General features: G+C 44.2%; 2 protein-coding genes across 2 annotated transcripts in view; one reads left to right on the forward strand and one right to left on the reverse strand.

Annotated features, from left to right (window-relative positions):
- The window catches only part of UGT8 (UDP glycosyltransferase 8), a 47,188-nt gene extending 40,615 nt beyond the window's left edge, over positions 1–6,573 (forward strand). Inside the window, exons 4-6 of the mRNA XM_004686627.2 lie at positions 660–736; positions 2,903–3,122; positions 4,385–6,573. Of these exons, the coding sequence (XP_004686684.1) occupies positions 660–736; positions 2,903–3,122; positions 4,385–4,748 (661 nt within the window). The 3' untranslated portion in view covers positions 4,749–6,573. The remainder of the gene's footprint in view (positions 1–659; positions 737–2,902; positions 3,123–4,384) is intronic.
- Positions 6,574–8,611: 2,038 nt separating this feature from the next.
- LOC105853901 (EF-hand calcium-binding domain-containing protein 14-like) overlaps positions 8,612–21,747 on the reverse strand; it is a 22,797-nt gene continuing 9,661 nt past the window's right edge. Inside the window, exons 3-6 of the mRNA XM_012727736.1 lie at positions 20,259–20,451; positions 17,149–17,250; positions 12,203–12,379; positions 8,612–10,201 (exon numbers count right to left, since the gene is read on the reverse strand). Coding sequence (XP_012583190.1) covers positions 10,197–10,201; positions 12,203–12,379; positions 17,149–17,250; positions 20,259–20,451 — 477 coding nt within the window. The 3' untranslated portion in view covers positions 8,612–10,196. The remainder of the gene's footprint in view (positions 10,202–12,202; positions 12,380–17,148; positions 17,251–20,258; positions 20,452–21,747) is intronic.

Genomic DNA, 21,747 nt, shown 5'->3' on the forward strand with positions numbered 1-21,747 from the left:
CAGCTTATACATGGTGGGGAGAGACCATCTCCCTGGGCTGCAGGTAGCACCCTGTTTCCTGCACCGCAGCGGTAGGGTCCGCTCTGCTGCTGCGCCCTGGCGCAGCTGTGGGTAGCTTCCTGTTGTGTTCCAGGCCTGCAGGACTTGTCACTTGGACGCAGCCCTGTTGGGTTTCTTCTACTGCCCCAACCCAGAAAGCACCTTGCTGCTTCATTTGGACCATTTGTGTCCCCGGTACAAACTCTTTGCTCTTCTCTTTCCAACATGAAGGCAGCAAACGCCTGATGCCGCCCTCGACCCCTCAGTCTGCCTCTTGCAGTCCTCCCACACCCGCACCTGGCTCCTGTGTGAGGGACTAAGCCAGGGGTCCCCCCCCCCCCCAGCGCTCCACCTCTGGGTCTGGTGGAGAAGGACCTTCTCCCACAGGCTCATCTGGCTGCTTAGGTCTCAGCACAGAGCGAACACTTTCTTTTGGAAAGTCTTGCAAAGTGTGAAAAAGAAAGGTAATCGAACGTTTGCTGTCACGAAAGAATGGCTTCCTCCTTCGGAATATCAACCAAAGATGGCCTTTGTGCTCAATGCAGTGGTTGAACCAGCCAGTCTGTACATCCCACCAGTCGACTCAGTCTGAAAGATTCACTGTCTGGTGCACATTTCAGGTTTTCCGGGACCAAACCAAAGAATCTAGGAAACAACACGAAGCTGATAGAATGGCTGCCACAAAACGACCTGCTCGGTAAGTCGCTGACTGGTGGCAGTGCCCCGCGCCGGGTTTAACCCTGTAAACGCTCCTCTGCAGACGTGGCCTGGACAGCGTGTGTGGTTCACGCCAGTTGTTAGCTGCGCTGCATCACTGGTCCTAGAAAATATACTTGGCAAACTGGATTTGCAATGAGAATTGTTTACTTCTATGACCTCAGGCTCCTTAGAAAGCAGGGAGAGCAGGAGATCCAGGTGTGCTGTTAGGACACATGGTTTTTTTAGTGCCACAGCTCACGCCCCTTCCTGGGACATGTCACTGGGTGGGGTTGGGTTTTTGCTGGGAGACACTCCAGCAGCGGCACTTCCCTGGGGCCCACACCCAACACCTGCCCAGCATTCTCCTCTGGGTCCTTGCAATCTCGCTCACTTCCTGAGTTCTGCAAGCCTGGGTTCTCTTGAGCTCCACACTTGGCCTTTCTGGCCCTCGGTCGGCTTCCAGCGAGGACCCGAAGGTGCCAAGTTGGGACCCAGATGGTGTCTTTCCCCTCCCCTATGGCTTCTGCCTGTTGGGGACTGGCGCCCCGATCACGTATTGTTGGGGGGCAGAACAGGCAGGTCTGAAGGTGGGACTGGCATCAGCAAGCGGAGATTCCTAAAAGGGGGGGAAAGGGGAGCTGGCACAAGGAAGACACGGGGATTGAAGTTGGGTGCAAGTCTTCCTGTCCTGCTCTCAGCAGTTTATTTTATACATTACGAGCAAGCGGTGGAATGACGTCAGCACATGAACTGGGCTGAGAGATTATAATCTTTTTTTTTTAAGACTTATTTATGCATACAGAACTGGGGTACAGGCCAGAGGCTCAGGGGCAGTGAGAGGATTCACCAGAGACAGAGTGGGGAGCAGAACAGACAGATAGTCGAAGTACACTGCAGGTGGGTCAGTCAGGAGAGGTCAGCCGGTCACCTCCGGGGCAGGTGGAATCGAACTCATGCAAAGTGGCTTTAGCTTCTTAGTGCTGTGCTTTAAGCCGCTGCACAGTCAGGGAGGGCCCTATAATTTTTTATAAGAACAGTTTGGGGTCGTGTTGACCTTCAGCTGAGATTATAACATTTATTATTCTTAAAATCAATCTATTGACGTTAAGATAGGTACATAAATTCATAAAATTAAGGCTAACATTGTTATATTTACCGCAGTGATGACTGGCTAAAATAAAATCCCTTTCAACCTTAAATTCTACTTAATAATCTTCCTTCTCATTGAGCCATCTTACAGGGTAAAGTGGAGGGCTAGGGTAGAGGCCGGCTCGAGATGTGAAGGGGGTAAGGTGAGGTCGCCGGCCACGGTGAAGTTGTGGGAGAGGGTAACGTCAAGAGGGCTAGAGTAGAGGAGTTTTCTTGTAGATCAATCACTAAGGGAGATAGTAAGATGACTCATTTAAAGACTGAGCAATAAAAAGCTTAAGTAAGAGGGTAGAGTGATAAGATTTGGGTTCTCTTCCCGTCAGTAAAAGAACTCTGATTATTTTTTAACATGTTCTAGTACTGCCTTGTCTTGATTTTGTTATAAGTGCTTTTATTAATCAGCCAGTTATAATATTTTTGACTTCAAGAGGAATTGCCCAACCTGGGGCAGCGCTTGCTTGACTGGGCCAGGCAGCACCTTATGAGGCTCAGGCAGTCCAGCCGTAAGCTGATGATTGCTCAGAATATTTTGATTATACACAAAGGGAGGTCATAACATAAGTTAGCATGGGAATTCTGATTTTTCAGAGCATTTCCGTTCCATCCGGAATTTGTGGGTCGATAGAAGCTGCATAGCTTGCATCACCTGCCCTCAGAGCCGGTGCTGCTCCACTCTTGGTGCGAAGGCTCTGCTCAAAGAATGAGTTGTATCAGGACTAAGCTAAGACAAATGTTTGAGAAACACTGCAAAGAAAGGTCCCTTGCTAGAGCTAAGTTGAGAGACCAGTTTGGCTTTTGATACATATCAGAGAGAGAGACAGAGAGGCAGAGAGCAAGACAGAGACAGAGATCAGATAATTTTGTATATCAATCATTTCATTTGGCCTAGGGCTGGGATTATTGAAATTATGCCTTTGATATTTTCTTTCCAAAGTAGATGTTTACTGCACTACTCTTTATCTCTGGAGCATCTCTTCCAGTAATAAAAACTGTTTTCTGTTCTGTCCTTCTTTAGGGCATTCAAATATCAAAGCCTTCCTGAGCCATGGTGGTTTGAATAGTATCTTTGAAACCATGTATCATGGTGTCCCTGTAGTGGGAATCCCACTCTTTGGAGATCATTATGATACCATGACCCGCGTGCAGGCAAAAGGCATGGGGATCTTGCTAGAGTGGAAGACAGTGACGGAAGGAGAGCTGTATGAAGCGCTGGTGAAAGTCATCAATAACCCCAGGTAAGAGCACAGCCAGCCTTGCGGCAGGTGGACTTGAGAGCTGGAACACCTGCAGCACATTGCCAAGATAAACCAGTGACTGAAGTCGGAGGTTCAGCTTGAGAATGCCTGGTGCGTGGGTATTTTCATCATTTGGAAATTAAAAATGGCAGTTACTGGGCCAGTCACAATTGAACAGCATTCTACCAGAATCTGCCAAGGTTAGGGGGCTCCAGAATGGGAACAAGCCAGGGCGCCAGGCCGTGGGTCAGAGTTCGTGTCATCTTAACACTCCTGAGAACCCTGCCTCACAGCTTTCAGTACCCACATTCTTGGCATGAGGCTACTGAAACTGAAAGCGTACGCAGCTTGCCCATAATGGAGAGAGCTGGGAGTGCTCCCTGCCTACTGCCTGGCACCAGGTGCCACCAAACAGACTTTTATTGGCTCAGGTGAATGACTAATCAGGATCTTTATTTTACTTCGATCTTTATGTTCTTGATACATCCTGAGTTTATTGAATTGACACATGAGTTTCGAAGGGTGGAGAGCTGAGCAGTGTAATTTCAAACAGGCCGCCCTCTCCCCTGTTACTAATCGTGCACTTCAAAGGGCAGGACTGTTAGCTTTTAAATTGAGCTTTTTTAGTTTAGAACAGGACCTGGCTTATCCCTGAATTGAGGCACATTCTAAAATAAAACAATAGTCAGAAAATTCCCTTCCCATGAAAGTGCTGCGGGCACATGGCGCTGCCCCTGGCAGGCCCAGAGGTGGCCTTCAGAGGTGACCCCTAGAGGACCCCTCCCAGCCTTGCCCCCTGCAGCGGTATAGTCTGTGACTGAGGCACCCAAGGTTGGGATCCCCTCATTGCTGTCCTTTCAGTCTCGTGTTCATCCAGAGGTGATGCTTTTATGGAACATGATCTGTGTCCTGTTGGTTTTTCTTTCTTCTTTAAGATGCCTTTTTCTTTAATGCATACAAGAACTGGGGTACAGGCCAGAGGTGTGGGAGGTGAGAGGATTCACCGGAGAGTGGGGGAGCAGAACAGGCCGATTGACCGAGTACACTGCTGAGGGGAGCACGAGGGGCTGATGTGCCATTGTGGGTCACCTTCCTGGCCGGGAACTGAACTCAGGCTGCAAAGGTGACTGGAGCAGCGTGAGGCTGAACCCTTAGGCCACCAGGGAGACCAACTTTGCCCGTTTTTTTTTTTTTTTTTAAGGGAGAGTGTTAGATTCTGAGCATTGTGTCTACATGATCCTTTGTTTTCCCTCCCCCGGCAGCTACCGTCAGAGGGCCCAGAAGCTTTCGGAAATCCACAAGGACCAGCCCGGTCACCCTGTCAATCGGACCGTCTACTGGATCGATTACATTCTCCGTCACAACGGAGCCCAACACCTCCGTGCTGCCGTTCATCAGATCTCTTTCTGTCAGTATTTTTTACTGGATATTGCCTTTGTGCTTTTGCTTGGTGCTGTCTTGTTTTACTTCCTGGTGTCCTGGGTGGCAAAATTTATCTACAGAAAAATCAAAAGTGTATGGTGTAGAAATCAGCATAGCACAGTGAATGGACATTACCAGAATGGCATCCTTAACGGCCAGTACAAGAGAAACGGCCACGTGAAACACGAAAAGAAGGTGAAATGAGCCCGCAGTCTGTCCAGTCACTGAGTTTTTATCGCTATAATTTAGTGTAACCGCTACTAAAAGTAAAACGTCAGTAAACAATTCTAACATGCCCTCATCTGATCTTACTAATGAAATTGTGTGGTTTCCAGATGGCTATAAAAAGCACAACCTACCATGCAAACGTGTACGGTACTCCAGTACCGATGCGGAGTTTTGGCACTGAACCTTTCCGAAGCCTTAATTATTTAAATCAGTTAAGTGACCAGGTGAGACCTTAGTGTTAAGCCTCTGTGTGTACGTCCCAGGTAAGGAACCATTTTTCTCTTCCACACATTTGTTTGTATGTCTGTTTCCTCATGAAGAGAATTGTCAGCTGACTGCTTATACTGCTTGTTCTACTCGTTGAAGGTAACACACACACGTCAGCAGTAGGTACACAGAACCCCCAGCGTAGCCTTTCTAGAATTGAATGCCTATGAACTCCAGCTCATTACCAGGAGAGCACATTTTCCCTCAGACCACAGCAGAGGAAGGAAAGGGTCAGTCACACCCTTTCTCGGACTTCTATTTTTGTCCTTTTACTCTTCACATTTTGTGCTTTGTTTTGGCTTTCCTTTTCTTCCCGGCTGTGGTCCCTTGTAGGGGGGAAAGAAAATATGCCCATGAGTAGCTGCCCTGGTTCTGTTTTGTTTCTCCCCTACCGATAATTTTCCCCTGGAAGAATTTTGTAGCTTATTTGATTTGACTTTAATGAGTGACATTAAGCACATAATCAAGACAAAGCCACCAAGCCCTGACTTTTGTTCAAAGTACAAAGTACTAAAGATTATTGCTTTTTTTGGCATTGTTATTGCTTTCTTGGCATTGTTAGGCAGGGCCACTGTTGGAACTTTTTTGTAAATGATGCTTTTCTATAATGTCATTTTTGAATGTTCAGGTGTTATTTTCTGAAGCTCTAGCTTAAAACAAACCACCCTTCACCCCTTGTGCTGTCTGGGCTATGCAGCCTGTACCACACAGGTGCCAACGTTCAGTGCTCTCCAGTGGAACATTTTCCACTTTCCACGCTGGCCCCTGTTTGGTCTGAGCGGCTGACGATCCTCTTAATAGCCCAAAGTGTGCACAGTACACAGAGGGGCGGCCTGTGGGTGAATGAGTCCCCACGGTCCCCCGCTCCCTCAGCCTGCCGCCTGCCTCTGAGGCTGGCTGGGGCACTGAGTGTTCCTGGGGAATCAGGATGCAAGGCCCAGACAGCATGAAGGCAGGATCTCCTGGCCAGCGGATCGCTCGTTGGCAACTCTGCATTTTCTCCATGTCATTCTGTTTACTTGGCCTTGCACTCCGTGTGGAGTGTCAGCTTTATTTATTCCTGGTTTGAAACCCCACACCTGACAGCTGAGAGTAGAAAAGGCTGCACGTACCTAACGACATCCACTAACGCGGGAAGCGTGGCGAACATTCTGGAAGGTTGGCTCTCCTCCTCATGCACGATGACATGCAGCTCACTCTCCCACCAGGAGCCGCTCTCCTCCACTTAGAGATAATGTCTTAGTCGCTTCCTGCGGTTCGAAGCCGAGGCCCTGCTGTCTGGATACTTGAAGAAATGGTCTTTTACATATAAGCCTTATTAGTTCTACCTTTTCACAATCTTATCACAATGTTGCCGTGAAGGGGGGCGAAAGGGCCAGGCCGTGAGTGGTGGGAGGTGAGCAGGGCTTTGGAGTGTATGCTTGGGTCAATTTCACTTTTCTTTGGCATGGGATGAAGTTGACAGTGGGTACTGACTGGATGATGAAGTTAATCTCCACTGTGATAAAAACTTAATAAACATGATTTAAAAATAGTTGTTGGAATAAAATTCTTACTCCAGATTTTATTTCATGATACTGTGTATCTCCAAGATAAACCTATTTCTAAGTCAGGTCTTCCAAATTTTATATGTGTATATGAGTGTGAAACTAATGCCGGTGAGAATGTTTTTTGTAATTGAGCAACAGGGATTTACCCTGCAAGGACATCAACATGGATTCTAAAACTGTCCTAGAATTAAGAATTTTAAGTATAGCTATTTACTGATCACTTTTTTTTTTTCTTCTAGGAAGCTTCTTGTTAGCCATTTTTGGTAAATAGTGATTTAAAATTTTCCAGACTTGAGTTAAGATTCTCTAATAAAGGAAAGTTTTCAAGAAGGTATGCACTTATTTTTTTTGAAAAAGCCTGCACAAGTATTCCTGTAGCTGGTCACTATGTCGACTGCAAAGGGAAGTTAAGAACACTTCATTTCTCCTCTAGAAACTTACCTTTTACTATTTCTGCCCCTAAATACAGAGGCCACTGATAATATAGGGGATGTCCAGAATTGAAGGAAGTAATTATTGAAACTGGAGATAAGTTAGCATTGCTGGGAATTGTAGAAACTTTCCATTGTAATTTGAGGACATTCCCTGACTCCAGGACCTGGATCATTTCCTGGTAAGGGATCCTTTCGCTTGCTAGGCTTGAGGGTACAGTCAAAGATTCACCTCTAAATTGTATCCATCACATTATTTACACCCCTCCCCTATATGGGCTACCCCCACACCTGCTCCTCGGGGCTGGGGTCTGCCACACTGGGTCCTCACAGGGCTCGTCCAGAACAGCAGGGTGATGGATCTGCCCCGTCCTCTCTCAGCTGGGAGACAAGCAGCGACAGCTTAGTATTATACCACTTCCTTGATTCCACCGAGACGAGAGTATGTGTGTGGCCTGTCCCAGCTTCACACTCAGCAGGCACATCGGCATTCGGGTGCGGGGATCTACACTGACATTACCATGAGAGTGACCATAAAGGGGAGGTAACATTAAGTGACCCTTGCCCCTTACAGAGAGTAAGTACAGTCTCTGGAAACATGCAACTGTAGACAATTGAAGATTGATGCACTTAGTTTCTGCCCTGGGTTGGGGCAGCCTGGCTTCATTTGACTCTCCTGGGGGGAGGGAGGGAATTTGCAGGTGAGGGCAGTCTCTCCTTACCTGCCTGATACAGCCAGAGACTGGGACAGCGACGTAATCACGCTGTAGGTGCTGAGAACTGTAACACCCGGGCAGGGGTCTGGGAGGCCCGTGGCAGGCAGGGATATACACCTGAAACCTGGGTGTGCACTTTGTTGGTGGTCACTGATAGTACAATGCACGTCACTCATCACCTCATCAGAAGCATCTAGGAACTTGCTTTTTCTAGTAGGAAAGGGTCACATTGAAAGCACACTTGCTCAGATGTTCGTGACTCTGAAGAAATCCCACATTTACTTCACTTTGGACCACCACATGGAATGGAATTAACACACACACCCTGCAGTAGCCACCACACTACATGTTTTAAACCTATTACATGTGTGAGTGTAAAAACATTGAGCAAAAGGACCGTGTGGAGTAAGCCACCCAAGATCCCCATAAGTGGGATTAGCTCTGGATATACCACATAAGCTGACCTTTTTCATATCATCCTTCCAGAAAGATTCTGTTATTTAATTCACCAACCACGTGATGAATCTTCTACTCACCTCTTGGGAGGTCAGATGACAGAGGCCGATGGACCAGCATGGTTATTTCTTGTCATCTCTCTTCAAAACTCAGCTACTCACCTAATTCTAAAACGCTGCTAATATTGAATGATTCCAAGTTAAGAAACAGGATTTAAAAGAGAATTTAAAAAGAGAAAAAAAATGAAATGAAAGAACCAAATTAAATGATAAAGGGATCCTTCAGTGATTTGTTAATGAAAATATAATTCATTTTTCATTCTAAATTCAGCTACTTTCTAAGTATAAAATCACTAGAGAATAGCAATTTGTAGTTGGGGTAATTGAAAACCATTTGAAATAACATCTTGTATCACAAAGTAAGAGTCATTATTTTATTTCCATTAGGAAAAATTCTCCAAAATATACAGGAAGAAGCTTCTAATTCTTATTTCTAAGAGTAAGGTTTGTAGTCAGCTTTTAAAGGCATATATTTCATACAAGAAGGCTAGCAAAATTTTTGGCAGAGAACAAAACATTTCTGCAAGAAATTTTGTTTAGAAATACCTTAGAAACCCATGCAATTCATACAGTTGAAATGTTCACTGTCAATAGTAAAATATTACAAATTCCCAATGACTTGGGTGTTCGGGTTGCTGAATAATTGCTAGTGAAGTGACAGCACTGATAATGCTTAGTTTTCAAAACTTACAAACCAAAAGGCATAAGGCAGTTATATAATTCATATTCTCATGGGTAAATAAGACACAATTTAAGAAATAATTCTTATACTTTGCAGGATTAATAATATCCCTAGTTAGTGTACTAATACCAGCAGTTCCACAGAGCAATAAATAATCCAGGTCAGGCTGGAACATCAGAATTAGATATAAGATTATATTGTCACACAAATGAAACAGTGATAATAATGTAGGTCTACATAACAAAGCCTAATATCAGCATTACATGTCTCAGGTATTACAGAGCATTTTCATGTATTAATGAAACCTGATGTTCTTACTGAATTTTATACAACTGAATACTTTATTCCTGTGTTAGATTCTATCTACAGTCAATTTTAACTCCAACCCTATTTTACAGTAAATGATTATTCCCTATTACATGTTTTAGTAAACCTTGAATCCTTAATCCTAATATTAGTATTGACTTTCCATCTTGGCCAGAAGTATCAGATACCACGACAAGAGTTGTTTGTACTGAAATCAAAAATACAGATAATTTTGCTACTGGGATTTGCTATTGAGGAATCTTTTAGTTAGCACAGCACTGTATTACAGTGTGAAATAGCTAATGTGTTTGAAAGGGAGAATTTTACATGTTTCTGTTAATTCTACTTTAGTTACCCTTCAATTGATGTTCATGAACATTCCTTATAGCAGAAAATGGGAACTTCTGAGTTTTAAATGGTAATTGTATGTAAAATTAAATTTCGAGGTATAAATGGTATGTGGTATTGTATTTTTGAAATGCATATATCTATGCATTTCATTCACCAAGGAATTCAACTGGCAATTAGAAACTAGGTATCTGGACAAATCCCAAGGCTGGGATATGAAAATCATCAATTTGGTGGCAATCTTGAAGCTGTCTTCTGGGTATAACAAGAAGTCAGACTTCTAAGAACACAATTCTGGAGGGCTTAAAAATGCCAGCATGAGCAATTAATTAAGCCTTGGTCAAAAGAAAGAAAAATGAAGCAAATGATATATATATATACACACACGTGTATATATAGAGATAGATATTGATATGTACATGTGGAATTAGCACTTCGATTATACTATATAACTTTAGGAATGAAGTTACAGAAGAACTAGAGTTTTAGCAACCAGATCAGATGTAGCTCTGTAATTCTTGCTAAAGTCTTGTGAAAATCGGATGACATTGTTATAAAATAAAATCAAACCAGTGCTCTGAATTGTTCTTTCTGGAACTTTCATCTTCTTTATTCTGGAATAAAAAAAATGGTTTGAGATTTAGAAGTTTAAACTACATGCAGACCCTCGTTACAAGGAATTCAACTCAGCCCAGCAAGGCAGGTTTTCACTTGGGGGTTGGAGAAGGTGAAGGCACAGGACATGTCCTCAGGCACCTCTAAATAAGCACAGATCCTAGAGAAAGGGTGAGCCAATTTGATCATTTGTGAAAGCACCATGCACAGTGACTTTGAGTGAGAGTCCAGATCCAGACTTCACACAGATATCATCAAGCTGCTTTTCCTGGCCTCTCCCCTTCTCACTTCCACACTTGTGTTTTTTTTTTTTTGTTTTTTTTTTTCTGGAATTTCTCTTTAGCATTTTCTAAGTTGCCCCGCCATGGCTGGGTGTATCTTAAGCTGTTCTATCTAATGCTGCTTTGTTTTCTTTTTGAACAGAATCTGGAAAGTCATGCATTCCAGATTAGAGAAGGCCAATTTTAGCAAATGTCCAGTTCTGTTCAAAGTCTTCTGTGTTCTAGCTGAATTGCCATTTGGGATATGAGCTCCTCATGAAGAGGGGCCAGGCAGATGTTCTTTCTTTTGGGTCTGGAGAGAAACGCTTCCTCTGAGGCAGCACACCACGCGTTTAGGACACCCTGGATTGAGCCCCGAGAGAACTGGTTTGGAACTGGTTTATCAATCCACCCAACTCCTTCCTGTCCTCATGCTTGGTCAGTTCAAATTCTCATACAAGCAGCTTGGGCAGATAAAGACCTGTGTCTCCCCAGGGAAGCTGAACCACGTGGCATTTTTTTCTGTTTCTCCAATTCTTGATTGATTAGATCACTCATAGGAATCAACCTTCTGTTCACCTAGGCAGCTGCAGCTTTCTGTCTGGGAGATGCAAAGACCTAACCCTGGCATCAGGTGTTCAAGCTCTTTCCTCCACTTCTGAGGCAGCAAGCTTGGCCTTGGGCAATGAACAGGGAGGCGTGAGCAGCAGTTTCTGTTTGCAAACTACTTCAGAAAACCTCTGCTCCTCATGTTTTTGTTTTTTTTTGTTTGTTTGTTTGTTTGTTTTTTTAAATCCAGTTTATCTATTTCATGGATATTTCAGAGAAGCCTGAGTGGGAGACATGGTTCCCCTAAGCATGCAACCTGTGTTCTTTGATTTCCCTCCAGGGAGAAAGTGAGAAGTGATAAAATCAAAGACCTTTAGCGGTCTTGATTATAGGATCGGGTGAGGTCAATGGAATGTGGTAGATGCATGACTTGGGCACCATCCAGGCCTCGTGGGCTGGTGGGTTCTATTATGCCTGAGATGTTCTAGCAACCTAGCGTCCCCCCAAAATAGCTGAGCTTGGAGCTGTAGTGCTCAGGGGCCAGAATTGTGTTTGAGCGTACAAAACTGGGAAGAGGCAGAACTTACCTCTACTGATCATTTATTTCTTCAAGAGGGCGATGACAGCATATTAGTAACTTATCATTTTCCAATTTTAAAAGTCAATAGATTACTGTATCACTCATCTACTTGGAAATTTCTTTTTTGGTCAAGTGTTATTTGATTAATCCACCAGCTTCCAGATGTCATCTTTAATATGTTTTAGAAAGTATTAAGGCTGAAACAAATACTTCCTCCCCCCCCACCCCCATATACAGTGCTTTGTTTTTAACCTATCAGACGGGAAAAGTAGCTTTATGTTTCCTTCTTCCACCATCACGTTATACCACTCAGCTGTTAAAGTTCCTCTCTCTTAGGGGCCTCATCCTAAGGGCCGTTAGCAAGTACAAAAGATGACTAATTATGCTGCCTTTCCACAGCCTCCTGAAGACAGAAACAGATAATCATGCAATTAAAGCTAATGATTGTTACTCTGTCATTGTCTGGGGGGGAGGGAGGAGGGTCTGTGTGTTAACTTTCGAGTCTTTACAACTATCAACTAAAAATGGTGAGTCTTGGGTTCCTGGCCAGTTTTGGGTTCTAATGCAGAAGACTGAGGCTTTGCGCCCTACCCGGTGACGACAGCCCCTACCTGTCAGTCTAATGGCTCTCATCAGTTCCAGGTAGGAGAACATCTCGTTGTCATCAGCATCAAACACCACCAGCTGTTCCCGCTCTGGTGTTTCTTCCCCAAGAAGATTCTGGATTTCCTCATACGTTAAATATCCGTTGGCATCGCTGTCAGCACCATAGAAAAAGACTTGGAGATCTGTGGGAACAAAGGCATCGGGTATTACAACTCAGCAAATGTCACCCCAAATGCCCACGAGCCTTCAAAAGAATATCCTGTCGCTGTCACCCATCACTGCTACCGTCCTCAGGCCCGGCTGAGACACTGACTTTGAAGCTGGTTTTTGCTGAACAGCTGCTTAACAGCTCGATTGTCCTTATTCTTTCCCTCACTCTCACTCATCTGGCTGTTAATTTGAGGCATTATATTTTCTGTGTTCTCAGCATTTTTGTACTTTTTATTGTCTTCCATTTGCCTAATTCATGTAGAATATGCTCTGCCATCAGACTGAATTTTATTTTATTAAAGATTTATTTATTTATGGGGTACAGGCCAGAGGTGCAGAGATAGTGAGAGGATTCACCAGAGAAAGGGTGGGGGAGCAGAACAGGCAGATCGATGACGCACACTGCTGAGGGGGGGCAGTGGGGAGACAGGAGAGGTCTGCCGCACCAGGTGGGTCACCTCCCTGGCCGGGGATCGAACTTGCACTGAGGCCACTGTGGCTCTGTTGCAGTGCTGCGTCCTAACCCATTGCGCCACTAGGGAGGGCCACTGAGTAAATTTTAAAGAACTCTTTTCCTAAGTCCTTGACTTACGTTCACTTCCTATCTTGTGAGTTCCCAGCATTTCTTAATTCAACATCCAAATTTGCCTACTCTTGTCCCTATAATTTCTGAACAGACCAACATCTCTGGTGGTTGGGTATCATCTAAAACATTTTCATTTACATAGAATCAAGTGTCTCCTGCCTTATAAAAACCACTGAATCAGCTTCCTTTGTCAGTATTCTTATCCTCTCATCCTCACTGCCATAAGCACGGCCTTTATTAAAACACAATCCAACATTGTTTTCTCTGTTTCTAAAGTGCCAGTCACTGTATGTGGGGATGCACAGAAGAAGCAGCCTTCATCCCTGCCAAGGAGACAACACCAGCCAGCAGCCAGTTGCATCCAGTAGTGGGCTATCCATTGTACTGCAGGTAGAGACAATGTGCCATTGAAAGGAAGAGAATGAGGGAATATTCATCCCCTAGGGGGCTCTTCCAGTGGAATCAGTAAAGAGCAGAAGCTCACCAGGCAGAAAAGTACAGGGAGGGAGTGGGAGGCTTGACCCCATGAGCAAAGGCCGGGGTTTCAAGAAGAGCTTATGTAGTGCATTGGTGCAAGAGCTTTGGTCTGATGGACATCCATGGGAGGAAGAGCAGGTGACTTCCACAGTAAGGAAAACAGCTCCCAGCTAACTCTCTCCAGGTTATCATTGTTAAACAGGCTCTGCACTCATCCACCTTTCAGTGCTGACCCCTCAGGCCTGCCTCTCTTGCTGAGTGTGAATAACCCAGCAAGAAGGCCCAGCTTCCAACTGCTGCTATCAGGTTTCTCCCCTTTGTGATAAAGTTCCTTCCAGAAAATAAGCTAAGGGCCCTCCCTAACAACCGGAAGGATGCAGTACCACAAGCCAGCTGCAGCCGCTTCAATGCGAATTCGATCCTGCCTCCGAGCTGACCCACATGGTGCGGCAGACCTCTCCTGACCTGCCCGCTGCTCCCCTCAGCAGTGTACTTCGTCGATCTGCCTGTTTTGCACCCCACTCTGTCTCTGGTGAAGTCTCTCACCGCCCCTGACTTGTATCCCAGTTCTGTATGAATAAATAAATCTTAAAAAATTTAAACCCCAAAAGTTATAAATAGATGGCAGAAGAAAAGTGCCTGGCACATAAAACACACTCCATACAATCAGCAGTTTCTTGTCTCCATTCTCCTAATCACTTCCTCTGCCTGGTGTGTCTCAAGCAATCACACAACCAGACTAAGGGTTCCCTGGCGGTGCAATGAATTAAAGCGCAGCTCTATGAAGCTCTCCACAGCCACTGCTGCATGAATTCAATCCCCGGCCAGGGAGGTGATCCACATAGCAAAGCAGCCCATTCCTGTCTCGCCCTCAGCAATGTGTTTCAGTAGATCCACCTGTTCTGTCCCCCTACTTTGTCTCTGGTGAACCCTCGCTTACCTCCTCCTATACCCCAGCTTTGTATGCATAAAGTTCTCTTTAAAAGGACACTTGCACCCCTATGTTTATTCCTGCTCTATTTAATAGGGAAGATGTGGAGTCAACCCAAATGCACAAAATAGATGACCAAGATAAGAAGATGTGGTACACATACATAATGGAATATTACTCAGCAATCAAAAGGAGAAACACAAGCATTGTGGCACCATGGATGGAGCTGCAAGGGATCATGCTGAGTGAAATCAGCCAGAAAGAAAAAGGAAAAAACTGAATGGTTTCACTCATAGCAGGAGAGTAAGGGATCAGGAGAAAAAAAAAAAAAGCAATTGTAATAAAATCTACAAACAACTAAACCAGAGACATTCTCCAAGGGAGGAGAGGGGAACAAAACTGGGGTGGAAGAGCAGACAGGACTACGGTGATGGCACACGGGTGAATTGGTGGTGGGCAGGAAGTCCATGGGGTCACACCGAGATGAAAAACTGCACATAATGAAGAATGAGGCAACATGTATATATAATACTTTAAAAATTACAAGCCTCCCCCCTACTCATCACCACCTCCCAGAGTCCCCCAAGTTCCCAGAGTCCCCCAAGTTCCCAGTTGCTGCTGCACTACCTAGCGGGCTGCCCCCCTACCTCGCCCCACTCTTCCTGCTTCCCCATTTCTGTCTGCATAACTGAGTTTTCTCTTGTGCAAACATGCACATTCAATCATGCCACTTCTGATTCAAAGTTGTTAGGTGGCTTCCAACTCTTGATAACGCCTCGGTTTGTAAAAAAGGCTTTTCAATTTCCCTGGTGCTTCACACCATCTCCGAACTCCTGCCTTGCCACTAACTGCTGCCCTGTTGCTTGCTCTTGACGCACCAGCCAAATCAGCTTGTCCTCGCAGGTTCTCACAGGCACCATGCTCCCTCTAAAAACTCAGGGTACGTGTTCACTTCTCCCCACCCCTCCTCGGGCAGCTCGCTCCTCTTCAGATGCCATCACAGACATCCCCCCTAACACCAGGACTTCTCAGTCTGGGTTGTCCACTCTGCCCTCAATGTTTCTGTTTTGGTGTTCTGTGCACATGGCCGTTTTACCACCATCACACTGGGGAGCTTCACCGCTGGCTCTAGCCATTTGAAAGAGAGTTCTGAGCCCTCGGCATCATTCTCACAGGCTTCAACGGTACTGTCGGGGAAAGGGATGCAGCAACTTGAGCTTCCTGCAAACCACCTCACGCTCTTTTCTCTGGGCTTTCCCTGGCGTTCCCTTGCGGTCTGTCGCTCCAGCTGGGCTGCCCATAGCTAACGCTGCCCTTACAGCCGGGCCTCTAGGCTCAGGTGTGCACACTCGCCCTGAGCACACACCCAGCCCATGGTGAGGAACGCATGTCCCACACTCATGCGCCCTCTGATTAACAAGACCCAGGCCGCAGATGTAACCACAGATGCCAAAGACGGAAAAGCCTGATTGTCAGCATTGAGGCCACAACGGCAGCTCACTGTCATTGTTCACATAGTTTGTTCCCCCATGAAACACATGGTTTTAGTGACATTTTATATCTGTATTCCCAGCACACAGCAGAGACCTGTGGCCTAAGCAACACAAAATAGCTTGTCCGATGAATGAGATCACTCTGGTCCTTTTGTCTCCCTGCTGGTATCAGTGCGTCAGCATCAAGGATGAGAATTTGCGTAGGAACGGGAATGAACATACTTAGGGAAGGTAAATTTAACAGCTTTGACCACTCTGTCAAAGTGGCCTTTCGACTTTCTCCCAGTATTCGACACCTGTTCACTCTCTTTTCTTCCCTCCAAGTTCCTCCACGTCACTCACTATGTCTATGATTTATTAACAGAGAATGGTCCCCAAACAAAATCTGTGAATTAACTACTTAGTTATTCCTTTCAGGGCAAAGTAGGAAAACACTTTCTTTGAAATTCAATCCACATGTTCTTGGTCCACCTGTATAATAACTGCCTTTCTTCCTCCCTACCCTGAGGAACTTAGGGACAGTACAATAAATGTCCATATTTATCAGCAACTGCAAAGCTAATAAACTACATTTATCCTGATTTTTAGCCCGTATGTAAGCCCTGTGTTCTAATACATGGCAGGCTAGCTAGTTGTCAGTAAAAATGTTATCAAAGACAAACACACAACAATGTTATTTTCACAGGAGTAGGAAAGCTCAGAATAACAACTTGGAATCATGGAACATGAAAGCCTGGCAACATTTGCTCATTTTACTATGTCTTTTAGTGACTATTTTCACATTTTGAAGACTTCAGTCTTTTCATACATTGATACTATTGTATTACTCCTGCTATGCAGATAATAAAGGATTCTTGAAAAGTTAAAAACTGGACAATTTGTATACACAGCCTTAGTGTGGCTCAATTTTATGCCTCAAGACTTGGATATTAAGTATGTATGTTTCCATGGAGCTACCTTTCATTTTGTACAATAAACTATAGCAAGACTGCAGGAAGAAATAAAGAAATTATACTTTGCAGTCATCTCTAGCCAGTGAGTTATTTTAGACTTAACTAGGTAAAAATAGGTGGAATGGTAAAGTAAAGGAAAAATTATGTGGATATGTAATTTCACTTGATGTTTTCTATTTACAGGATAAATATGCCCAAGAATAAGGAAGGTAGCAGAGAGACAAATGATCTCTGTCTTGTGGAATTTTCCGGATAGCAGATGTGCTTGGACACCCAGCTTCCTGTCAGGTGTGAAACTCACCTGTCAGATTCTTTATGAATGAAATGGTCATCTTGGATTTCTCTTTCGATATTTCAGAATCTACTGCTGCTGAGGGAGCTTGTGCTGCTGTTTCTGGAAGAGCTGGGTAAAAGAGAACAGATAATCTGTGATTCTGCTTTAAAAGATGTGAGGAAATGAACAGACACATACTTGGTGTAGTGCATTGAGGCAAAGAATTGTCGGTGTGCAGTCGCTCTAAGATCCCCACACCTCGTCACCTGGGGCTGCACCTAGTTCCGGGTCCTCCCATGAAACAAGACCGGAGGACGGCCTGTTCTCACAGGGTCCTGTTGCACTTCCCTCTCCCCGCCCACTCAGGGCTTGTGTCGATGGGGGTTATTCAGGATTCGCTTTTTTGCTCACGCTGAGAGACATCTCATGAGCACCAGGCTATGGTCTGGCTACACATTGGCCTATGTGCTGTGAATGTCAGGCTGTATGGGTGTAGTCTTGGGCACTGAGTCTTCTGCCTTATGCCACATTTGGTGGTTTCTGGAGTCATTCTTTCTCTTTGTCATGTGCACAGGGCTGTTGGATCAGAAGGCTGATTGAGATGACAATGGCAGATGGCCATTGCTATGGAAATCTCAATTTGGCCACTGACTGCAACATCACACCTTACAAATCTCTCTTGGGGCCCTCCCTGTTGGCACAACGGGTTGAAGCTGCAAAGCCAGTGGCAGCTGCTTCAGCATGAGTTTGCTCCCTGGCCAGGGAGGTGACCCACATGGCGTGGCAGACCTCTCCTGACCTGCTCGCTGCTCCCCTCAGCAGTGTGCTTCAGTTTTCCAGTTCACCTGTTCTGTTTTCCAGTCTCTCACTCTCTAGTGACTCCTTTCACCACCCTGTACCTTTGGCCTGTACCCCAGTTCTCTATGCATAAATAAATCTTTAAAAAAAATCTCTCTCTGGGGGCCTCCCTGGTGGCTTAGGGGTTAAGTTTCATCACTGTGACTGCTGTGGCTTCGGACTATATAGCACACATCTCCCGGAAAAATAGAAAACAGTCCTGAGGTTGCCTGGCATTCACCTTCTCGCCTACCAGCCCACCAGCTTCAGTGTCTCCTTCATTGGCTTCGGTAATCATTGAAAGGCTGGACGCCTCAGCTCCCGCTACAAGGTGACCCGTCTCTGCTTCCGGCGGGCTTCTCAAGGTTGCACTGCAAGTTATTCCCATCTTGCCTACATATTAATATATCTCCCTTTCTCCCCCAAAAGAATAAAATGATTTCTTGGTTTCATCCATTTTTGGAAAATAATTCTCTAAGTATTTTCTTTCCTTTCCATGATAAAACTCCTCACAAAAGTTACAGTACCCCCGTTCTTTCAGTCACACACTTTCTCAGGGCTTCCACACCCTCATCCTCATTAAGTTTCTCTCCAAGATCACCAGCAATCTCATTCCTGTCCAGTCAAGGACCACATTTAAATCTTTATCCTATTCAACCCCAATTTCTCAGCATATTTGAAGGCCTCTCTTACAATATCTTCCTTTCAAATTTTCTGTCTCAGTCTCTTTCTGGGAAGGAGAACTTGTGTTTGGGTGAGTATCCAGTGGGTGAATGCGTCAGCTGCGTCTGGAGTGGCGTCTGGCACAGACCACTTCTCTATAAGTGAAGACTGTTACACACTCATCTGTCCCTGGCTAGGGCAAAGACGACTTGCCCAGCTGATTTCTGGTGTCTCCTCTCTACTCTGGCATCTACACACTGTCCTGCCTAAGACACTGTCCTGGGGCCTTCTGTCTGCCTCTCTGTTCCACAGCGCAGGGTGCCTTTAATTGTTATATCTTTGTCGATGTCCCCAATTACTTCTCCAAGTTGACCGACTACTTGACACCTTCCTTTTCCTGCCTCATAGCTCTATCAATTTAGAATGTGACAAGCCAAAATGTAGCTTTGCCAAGACTGTCTCGCAATGTAGACAGTATTAACGTGTACCCTGTTTCTAACCTTCCTCGACTGCTCCTTTTCTCTAGTTCTCCCATAGACATTTACATCCGTGGGTCCTATTCAGACAAGCGGCACACGCCCCTAGAGCTCTCTAACAGTCTGTTCTTGCCTTTCTCAAACCTACTTCCTGCTCAACAACCAGGATGCTCTTCAAACATAGTCTGTCATTCGACGTCCCTGTAAAACTCTATGGCTTCACAAACACCTGGCCAACAAGGGTGACCTTTTACTTTACCTGGACTTCCCACCAGCCACGCCACTCACTCATGAACTCATCAGTCTTACCAAACTGTCTATATTCTTCACACTGCTGCTCCCTCTGCTGGGGATCTGTACGTGGCTGCTCTTTCTCTGATTCAGGCCTCTCTCCAGAAAGCTTCTGCTCAGAGAGGTCTTTCCCTGTGATTCAATTTGATCACTGTTCTCAGGTGCTGCCTGTCTACCCCTTTGTCTTGAGACTAGAAGCCCTGTCTCATTGCCAAGCAATTGTGACTTGTCAGATGAATATCACTGATTAAACAAAGGTTGAGGGAAGCTATTTCTACGAAAATGTGAGGACAACCAATACAATTCAGAATTCTCTGCTGAACACACTGAATCTTTATCCTTCCCCTAAGTGTAAGTAAACAACAGATTCTATAAAACATTAAACCTCCTTCCAAATCCAACCTCTGGTCAATACAAAAATTATTGGTTTGTCAGGCACACCACACTCAAGTTTCAAGACAGTTCTGTTAAATACTAATTCATTTCTCGATTAATTCTTCTCTGGTTGCTGTGAAAATTTGGACAATTTCCTCTACTCCTGCAATCTTAATAAAAATCCTTCAAATGTAAGTGAGAGAAATAAAATGTAACTTAGATTATATACTACCAATATGTTTTTATCATTACTTTTACCTGAGGGATTTAGGGTTTGGGGGAAAAAGTCTGCAATCTCTCTTTCAATAATTATTACCTGTCATCATTCATGAATTTGCTTAGCAAGCACATACAGAGGACCTAATAGATGCCAGAAAATGTGCCTCAATTAGGTGTGAAAGCAACAAATTAAATATATACCATGCCCACCCTTTTCTGAATATTATCCCAAAGCAGTTATCAGTACAACTCATAATAAGAGAATAATCAACATACCAGAAATATAATTTTGACTAGATGTTGCATATGATAGTGCCGGAGTATTTAATTTCTTTTCTTTATCTTGGAAGGGTAGAGTTGTTGATGTGTGATAATTTAAATGTTCCTTTTGGGTGATATTCAGCACATATTCCAGAAAATAGACATTATCTTTAAGTTGGGAAAGTTTCAAGAACACATCATCCAACTCCTAGAAAGCAAATAGTGAGTGCTTAAAAGAATATAAAACATGCTCCAAAAGAATGGTTTCAGCTATATCAAGTTATGTTTTCAAAAGAACCAGAAGCTACCAAGTACAGCCATGGAAAACAGTTCATACTCAAAGTGGTTTCTGACAGCTCCTGAGAAAGAAAACGTGTATATTTAATAAAATTTGTTACTTTATTACCACTTTTTTTTTATCTCTATCGATCTAAAAATCTCTCAATTAAATGGACCTCAACCTACCTATTCTAAACAAAGAAGAGAGATCATTAGATTGGATTTTTCATATAAAATCATACAATTGGTAAGAAAATTATTTCCTTTAAGGAAACCTATAAAACTTTATAAAGCACTTAGTTCTATTATTATTCAATGTAGGAATATACCTAAAGATGAAAGGTGTCTATGGAAATCATTTCAAGCAATTAAGTATGGAAAAGCCATTTTGTCAAATTCATCTTGGGCTCATAATAATGTTCATCCTGATACAAGAATAGTTTCAGTTGCAAGTGCTATTGTATTTCTGACACTAGTGTTGAAGCTCATGGTGAAACACATCAACCTAATCTTACTTCCTAATGAAAACTGGAGTGAAATGATATTCCCATGTATTGATTTGAATTATTATGAATATAGATATATTCAGGAGCTCTCAGGTTAGAAGCACTGTCAGCTTAGTTTAGTGGGACCTGGGAAAGGATACAATGTGAGACTTCTTTAAGAATGTGTGTGTGTGTGTATGGATAGATAATGATTTATTTATGCATTCAAGAACTGGGGTACTGGCCAGAGTTGTGAGGGGTGATAGGATTCATCAGAGACAGCGTGGGGAGCAGAACAGGAGACTGACCAAAATACACTGCTAAGGGGAGCAGCAGGCAGGTCAGGAGAGGTCTGCCGCGCCATGTGCGTCAGCTCCCTGGTCAGGGACTGAACTCATGCTGCAGTGGCTGCAGAGAGCTTCATATTGTGGTGCTTTCACCCTCTGCACCACCAGGGAGGGCCCCATTTAATTATATTTCTATTTAAGATATTGTTGCAGGTAGAAACACAGCATTTAATCATTGAGAAATGAGCGTGGAAAGCAATTTACTAAAATTACAATTTCCTTTTACTGATGAGAACAAGAACAAATCATTTTTTTTGACCAGAGCTAGGGGTTGTGACTATGTAGTGCATCAATGGTTTCATACACAATCCTTTGGTGACATCTAGTGGTGAAATGTAGATTATTTTATCTGAGTTTCTTTTTTCCTTTTCTTCTCTCACCACCCCCCACCCC

This window comes from Condylura cristata, unplaced genomic scaffold (assembly GCF_000260355.1).
Source record: "Condylura cristata isolate star-nosed mole 26May11 unplaced genomic scaffold, ConCri1.0 scaffold00021, whole genome shotgun sequence".
Classification (NCBI taxonomy): Eukaryota; Metazoa; Chordata; class Mammalia; order Eulipotyphla; family Talpidae; genus Condylura; species Condylura cristata.